Source organism: Grammomys surdaster, unplaced genomic scaffold (genome assembly GCF_004785775.1).
Source record: "Grammomys surdaster isolate TR1022 unplaced genomic scaffold, NIH_TR_1.0 126313, whole genome shotgun sequence".
Taxonomy (NCBI): domain Eukaryota; kingdom Metazoa; phylum Chordata; class Mammalia; order Rodentia; family Muridae; genus Grammomys; species Grammomys surdaster.
The window spans coordinates 447,328-455,381 of NW_021621113.1; the positions used below are offsets into that span (position 1 = coordinate 447,328).

Here is an 8,054-nt window from a genome sequence, read left to right on the forward strand (position 1 = left end):
ACACACACACACACACACACACACACACACACACACACACACACACACACAGAGTACTGCTGATATCACATCAATGCAGAAAGGTTACCCAGTAACTACTTCTGGGACTCTGAGTTATTTAGGGGCAAAAGTATTAAATCACCTGATCTTACACACTGAGATAGATGCCAGGTGAATTGCTAAGGCATAAAATCACTGAGAAGTAGCTTCTCAGCAGCCTTCTGCACTCTCCAGGCTAGGTTGTCTATCTTTAGCCTTTGTGTTCTGTGATCAAGAGTGGAGATGTCTCCCCATTTGGCACATTATCACCTCATGTCCTCAAAGGCACAGTTTCTCTCGGCTTTATTCCCCTTAGAGAATAATTGTCCAGTGTTCTTAGGGGACCTCTGGGTCTGGCTCCCTTGGCTCCTCTTGGACAGCACCATCTCCAACCACTTGGAGGTCACTGTTGTCCCTTCTTGTAATTAGGGTGTGTCCATATTTCTGGACATCTACAATGACTTACTTTCATTCCCAGAGAGAAAGCCCCTAACTTTCTTTCAGTTTACAATTTCCTAGCTTATGACTCTTCCTTTCACTTCACTTCTTGGAATATCTTTCTTTCAAAGAAATAGGAATTGGGAAACCACGTCTGTGCAGCGTCTATGTCATTGTCATCTAGCATAGAAGAGCACGAGTTGGGAGAATCGGAAGTCCTAGAGTGGAGCTACCCACAGTCCGTGATCTAATCTGTGTCTCCAAAGGCATTTAATGGTGTGAGGGAAGCTGGTGATTCAAGGGAAATGCAAAAGGCAGAACAGTATGGGCACACTGTTATACACTGTTACTCTGATTTTATCTGAACATAAGCATAAAAGAATATGGGAACAGATAGTGTTAAAGTATATTCTACCATCTGTCTGTCTGTCTGTCTATCATCTATCGTGTGTGTGTGTGTGCTTGTGCATGTGTGCAGTGTCTGTGGAGGCCAGAAGATGATGTCAGATCTCCTGGAGTTGAAGTTTGAGGTAGTTCTGAGCTGCCTGATGTGGGTGCTGGCACTGAATCTGGCTGGTCTAGAACCCGCTATGTAGACAAGGCTGGCCTAGAACTCACAGAGGTCTGCCCCTCTCTGCCAGAAGAGTGCAGACTAAAGGGCTTGCACTACCATATCCAGCCATATCTTTTATTTTTTGAAGTTAACATACAGAATACTGTGGTATTTTTACATGTGTTTCTTTACCCTTAGTTCTAGCCAGGCCAGCCTGGATTACTGAGTGACCCATTCTCAAGAAAATCAAACCAAACTCACAACGAAAGTCAAAGAAAAACAAGAAAAAAAGGAATCCTGAGGTCAGCAACCTAGAGGCCAGTGAGCCGCACAGTTAGGTCAGGAGGAAGTTTTGATATTGCCCGGCGTGACACAGCCCCCTGCTTTGTTTACATGTACTTCATATCACCCTGCACTTCTCTTGCCTACCCAGGAAGGCAGTGCTGAATCCAAGTGACTGGAATTTATCTTTTTATAAAATAACATTGAGTCTATTCTGATTCATGAAAAAATAACACATCACTCATGAGCTTTAGGCCAAACACGGTGACACATTTCTCCATGTGACATTCCTTGAGTCTGATTGTCCTGGCTCTCATCCAACCCAGTCACTTCACAGTGGGGAAACTGAGGCCCAGAGAATGGACAGAACCATAGTCAAGTGAGAGTCGGGAGGCAGAGCCGAGTCCCCTAACCCTAGCTTGTGCCCTTTCTTAGAGCTTACTTCAGTCTGGGTGGAGGGAGGGGCTGGTGGGGGAAGGAGGGGAGCAATGGAAAGGTATGGTGTAAAGTGACATCATACCTCACATCCTCAGGACCACTGAGCTTTGCATATGCCAGTACATTCTCTAGGCCTTAGGGTCCCTTGTTTGGAAGTGAGGAGATCAGGAGGGTATCTGTGTAAGTCAAGTTGTGTCCTTCAAAGACATGCTGAAGTCTTAATCCTGGGCTCCAAAATGTAAACTTATTTGGGAATAGGGTCTTTCCCAGAATAATCAAATAGAAATGATGTCTTTGGATCGAATTCAATATGAACACACGTGTAAACACACACACAGACACACACAGACACAGACACACACACACACACAAGAGGTAGAGGGAAAGGAGGGAAGGAGAATGATCGAGAACGGCCTAATAAGGTGGAGGTGATGCTTATAGAATCCTAAAAGAGCAGAAAGATGCTCGAACACTACTAGGAACCAAGAGAATGGTGTGAGGGGATTCTCACCCATGGCCTCAGAAACTGAGAGTCTGGACCTCCAGGGCCCAGCACTGGGAGAGGACATGTTCATACTGTCTCAGCCCCCTTTTCATCAGCATTTTGGTATTGTGGTTACAGGGGCTTTGTCAATCAAAGGCAGGTGGGATGGAGCCCTCCAAGCCCTTCACTGCAAAGTCTGCATACATACCACCCCTCCCCAAAGCACATGGCCCCACCCACTGCCCCGCCCTGTCCCTCAGCTGGTTTGTCCTTGTGTCTGTGTGGCTGCCAGTTTTAATCCCAAATCCCCAGTTTCTCCCAGGCCCAGCTTCACCCCAGCCCTCATATCAACTTCAGAGAACATGAGCTCACAGTCAGGATGCTCATCTGCATTAAACCTGTCACCCTTCCAAGCAAGGTAGGCCAGGTAGACGGCACAGAAAACAGGTGCCCAGGGCCTCAGACAGGGATGGCTCTGACAGCCTACAACCTTTGACCCCTCAGCTGAGGAGGGACTCAGCCTCCTGGATCAGGCCTTCTAACACAGACCTGTTTCTTCCGGCCCACTTTCTCAGTCTCTAAGTTCACCATCAGATCTGAGTCTCTGTAACAACTCATAGAGATAGACGTGTTCCTAACAGTGGTTGGGACCCTGAGAAGTAGTGGCCATTGCTGCTGAAATCAGGGAAGGCTTCCTGGAGGAGAACAGATGTCATCTTCCAGGCATTGCTGGAAAGTGTGGGGTGAATTTTGTTTGACTCCCATGAGCCAGGCAGCCACTTGCTTTTACTTATCTTATGTCCTTCACAAGGAAGGTGAGGCTGGTCTCAAACTCACAATAGAGCCAAAAAGATGACTTTGACCTTCTGGGCCTCCTGCCTTCTCCTCCCAAGTGCTGAGTGAGATTACAGCCATCCAACCCCACGCCACGTTTATGTGACGCTGGGGATCCAACCCAGAGATTTGCTTACGCTAGGCAGGACCTCTTATCAGCTGAGCTCATCCCCAGCCTGCTTCTGTTGTTTTAGAGATGAGAAAAACTGTGACTCGGACTTGATCGACTCCAGGCCACACGTGGGAGCGATATTTAAACTTAAGATCCGGGTGTGAGCTTTTATAAGCGCATCTTACTCCTCTGACCCTTTCCAGGTCATAGGCGCTCAGAGGCTCCAGGGAGTGACAGGGTGGGAAGAGGACCGTCGGCACTCTGTTGTTTAGGATCCTCAGTGAGTTCTGGATACACAGACTAAGACATAGGCCCCTGGGTTGTGCTTCTCATAGGCTGACTAGAAGACATACAAATTACCCTTAACCCCCACCACCTCTTAGAAGACCTCAGGCACTCAGACTCAAACTCTGTTGCCTGCCTTTAGATCTCTTTCCCCTAGCTGGGCTGCCTTGTCTGGCCTCAGTGGAAGAGGATGTCTTGGTCCTGATGAGACTTGATGTGCCTGGGAGGGCTTGTAGGGGGTGAGGTCCCCTTCTCCTTAGAGAAGGGTAGGAGAGAATGGATGAAGGGTAAGGAAGGGTGGGACTGAGGGGGCTGCAATCAGGATGTAAAATGAACACATAAATAATGAAAAATAAAAGTCCTCAGGCACCTACGGTGAGGTGGGAAGGACACATGGGAAAATTTTTAGTTAGACTATGACAGCCTTGGTAACAGGTACACTTGGGAGCAAATGTTTCGTCAGGAGGCAGGCACACTGCTGGGGACAGCAGGCTGGGGTACTGATGGGCATGGGACAAGACAGGAAGACACACCGACTGGGCTGATTAATGGGCAGCTGATTGCCAGGACACTGGACGGAATGTGGGAATGGGGTGAAAAGACCCTAGTGCTGGGGTGCTTCAAAAGTAAGAGTCATGAGGACTTGGTGTTGAGGGAAAGGATTTGAATCTGAGGTCTTAGGGTGCTAACTGGAGCTGGGCTGTAGAAGACCAGAAAGAAAGGAAGTCTGTGTAAAATAACTGCCTCGCCCTCACCCGCCCACCTCCCCGGCATCCGTGACGACATCAGTGCACCCCTGACTTATGATGGAGTCCTGTTTATTTTAGGATCATAAGCAGTGGAACTAGGAGTGAGAGAAACAAGACACCAACCAGTTCCCCTGGAAAGGGCCAGATCCAGCGCGGGCTGTGTCTGTCCGGGTGATGAAGCCGAGCCAGCAGCCTGCATCAATGCCTTTTCCCAGGAGGAGTGGGGTGTGATGAAAACTCAGGGTTCAGTGACCCATCTGATAGGGGAGGCTCAAAAGTCAACTTGGCTCTGGGTCCCTCTGCATCAGGTGAAAAGGATCAGAGGGTTCACAGCACACTTAGCCAAGAGCATCCCCACCTGCTGTGACAGAGTCTGGGTAGAGTCACATTCTGGAAAGAAGCCAGTGTCCTTTGGTCATCACAAAGGCTCCAGAACCACCTGTGATCAGGTCCTTTGCCCAGCGGATGAACACCTCCCTGGCCCAGTTGTCTCTGAGGTGCCATTGATGAGTGGGCCACCTGAGAGGCATCCAAGCTACACATGTTCCTCAGGACAGCTCTGTTGAGTGACATTAAGCCCCAGTTCCCTACACATACTGCTTCTTGGATGCAGAGCTGTTGGGGCGGCTAGGGGACTTCCGGCCACCCTGGGGGGCTGCGTTTACAAACGGGGGAGGTCTGGAAGAGGTCAGTCTCTCCTCTGTGGTCAAGTTAGCCCAGTTTTGCTCAGTGGATGAGAGCCCATTGTAGGTGGGACAAGGTGGGGACGAGGGTCCCTCACCCATGGGGAGGTAGAAGAAAACCTGTTCAGGGTAAGGGTCTGAGGCACTGCCCTGGGCTGGGCGGGCGCTGTGGTCCCTTCGTGCCTTTATCTCCCGGCTGACACACCGGCACAGCAGGTGTACCAACTCTAGCAGGTTGAGCACCAAGGAGATGATTCCTACCACCAGCATGAAGATGATGAAGATAGTTTTCTCAGTGGGTCGAGAGACATAGCAGTCCACAACATGGGGGCAGGGCGCACGCTGGCACACAAACACTGGCTCCATGGTCCAGCCATAGAGGCGCCACTGGCCATAGAGGAAGCCTGCCTCCAGCACACTCTTACAAAGTACACTGATCACATAGGTACCCATGAGCGCCCCACGAATCCGAAGACGACCGTCCTCTGCCACCGAGATCTTGGCCATCTGATGTTCTATAGCAGCCAGTGCCCGTTCTACATGGAGGTCCTTAGATGGCAGTGCCCGAAGCTCTCCCTCTTTCTGCCGCAATCGCTCTTCCCGCCGAGACAGGTAGATGACGTGGCCCAGGTAGATCAGGGTGGGTGTGCTGACGAAGAGGAACTGCAGTACCCAGTATCGGATGTGGGAGATGGGGAAAGCCTGGTCATAGCAGACGTTGGTGCAGCCTGGTTGGGCTGTATTACACTCAAAATCAGACTGTTCGTCACCCCACACCGACTCGCCAGCGAGGCCCAGGATGAGGATGCGGAAGATGAAGAGGACCGTTAACCAGATCTTGCCCACCACGGTCGAGTGTTCTTGAACCTGGTCTAGCAGCTTCTCCAGGAAGCCCCAGTCACCCATGTTTCCAGGGCCTCTCTCTGCAGGGAGACAGGGGTCAGAGAACCGTCAGCGGGGCAGCACAATGCCTTTCTCAGCTCCCCCTAGCCCATGGGAGGTCTGCCAGTGCTGGGGTCCCTGTCTGGTCACACATTGTGCTTTCTTTCACAGGCCAGTGCCCCAGGGTGACCACAGCCCAAAGACGTCTTGGATTGAATAGAGGTTCCTATGGAAACAAACAGTTGAGGAACTTATCCAAGGTTACACGGTTGTGCCATGCCCTTCCTCCCTTTTGTACAAGGCTGGCTACCCCAAGATGGCAGGGGTGGGGAGAGATGTCATTTTCAGCTTATTAGGGGGTCCCTGTTCCTACCTTCCACACCTCATTTTAACTTCTGCACTTGCCTGTGGGGCTGGGGGGGCGGTGAGGGAAGATGGGGTGAGGAGCTTAGAAGCCCAAGGCATTTGGTCCACGTGCCTACAAAAAGGACCACCTGCGATTTTAGTAAATACACCTGGTCCTATCCTACTTCCCTTCCCTCCAAAGCTGCTGCAGCCATTCTAGACCCTTGAAAGGAATGGTCATAGCTAGGTGGAGGTCCCAACGTTTCCAGAACATTTTATGGTGTGTGTGAAAATGTGGTAGTGTGTGGGTGCTTTTCTTAGAAGTAAAGCAGGTACTACCAGACCTACATTCAAATGATGCTTTCTTCTCACCACCTGGGGATTTGGATTAGTGAATCTTCCGGTGCCTCAGTCTCTCCTTAAGGGTTTAATGAGAAAAGAGGGAAGGGCGCTAAGCACAAGAGCCTGGCTAAAGGCAGGCTAGGTGAGCGCCGCTGGTGGCTTCAGTCCTGTCTGGCGCCCCGGGGCAATCAAGCCTCAGTCCCCCCGCAGTGGAATGAACCGTTTTCCCCGCTCCCCGGACTCACCGCCTGCTTTCCGGGCTGGCCCAGGTAGAGGGGAACGACTGAAGCCGAAGCTGCGCCTGCGGGAATCCTGCAGGACCGCGCCTCCCGCAGGACGCCTTAAATAGCGCGCAGCTGCGGGTTTAGGGCAGGAAACGCCAGCCAGAGGGCTCTGGGGAGCAGGGAGGCGGGGCCTGGGAGGGACAGACTCCCAGGACCCGCCCAGATTGTGTTTCTTAGGTTGCAGGGAGATGGAAGCTGTCTTGTTTCTCTGCTCTGACCCCTCCAGTATCCCAGACTGCACTCTCCCCAGGTCCAGTGCCCCCCCTATGTCCGCAGCACGATTTGAAAGCGTTTTTTGTAGTGACAGCTGTCAGATCTGGCACCTGGTCCGGAGGCTGTGAGAAGTGGGTGGGATAAGAAGGGAGACTCATCCGTGTCTCCAGTTTATTAGGACACTGGACCCACATTGGAGAGGGTTGAGACTTCTACCTACCTAGAATCCGGTGGATCTAGGGGTCTCTACCTCACCTGTCCTGGACGGGCTATACCATCAGAAGTCACTTAGGGAACTCCTAAGGGTCCTTTGATCTGAGAGACTGGGAGTGGAGGGAAGCTCCTGTCCTTTAGCTGGATTCCAGCTGGTGCCTCTAAAAGAGAGGAGACATCTTCCGAGGGAATTTGGAGGCAGGCAGAACTCTGTCATTCATTCTGGCTTCAGTATGAAGAAAGAGCGTGGGATTGAGGACCAGCCTGCAGCTGGGAAAGCCACAATAAACCTGGCAGGCCTGGTTTCCTACCCTCCTTCTTATTAGGTGTAGAAATTGAGCAAGGTAAGCCCGTGGGTAACAGTAAAAGTGTAAATGTGGGGTCCTCTGTGGTAGAACCAGGGCATCAAGGGGTGTGGTTAGGGGCTGAGAAAGCCAGGCAGTGCAGAACAGCACGACTACCTTGGAGGTGCCAGGTTTGGTGCCAGTGCTAATGCCCAGAAGAGGCTCGGAGACCCAGCCATGAGGCTTGTCAGAGCATCGAGGGTTAGCCAAAGCACCCAGTGTGCTGTATTGGTCCTAAAGGTTTGAGTGAGTACCTGAAGTCACTGGGATGTAAACTCTGAACTTGGGAGGCTGAGGTAGGCAAGCAAGAGTTTCAGGCCAACCTGGGATACATGGTGGGAACCTGTCTAAGCAAGCAAACAACCCCACAAAACACAAATATGCAGGCATGGTGGTATAGGCAGCCTGTAATTCTATTGGGAGGCTAAGGCAGAGGGATTAAAATTTCAATGCTATGGGTATGGGTCTGGGGATATCGGTCAATTGGTAGGGTGCTTGCCTAGTACTCATAGAGCATTAGGTTCTAGCACTAGC

The 8,054-nt window shown here is 51.2% G+C and overlaps 1 protein-coding gene across 1 annotated transcript; it reads right to left on the reverse strand.

Moving 5' to 3' along the window:
- Positions 1-4,266: 4,266 nt before the first annotated feature.
- Gja4 (gap junction protein alpha 4) lies at positions 4,267-6,826 on the reverse strand. The gene is made up of 2 exons (XM_028759855.1): positions 6,712-6,826; positions 4,267-5,820 (listed from the first exon to the last, which is right to left on the reverse strand). Exon 2 carries the CDS (start codon positions 5,801-5,803, stop codon positions 4,802-4,804), a length of 1,002 nt encoding a protein of 333 aa, XP_028615688.1. The 5' UTR covers positions 5,804-5,820; positions 6,712-6,826; the 3' UTR covers positions 4,267-4,801.
- Between the last annotated feature and the right edge of the window lie 1,228 nt (positions 6,827-8,054).

Coding starts and splice junctions, on each gene's coding strand:
- Gja4 (XM_028759855.1), bottom strand. CDS start 5,803: ATGGGTGACTGGGGCTTCCTGGAGAAGCTGCTAGACCAGGTTCAAGAA.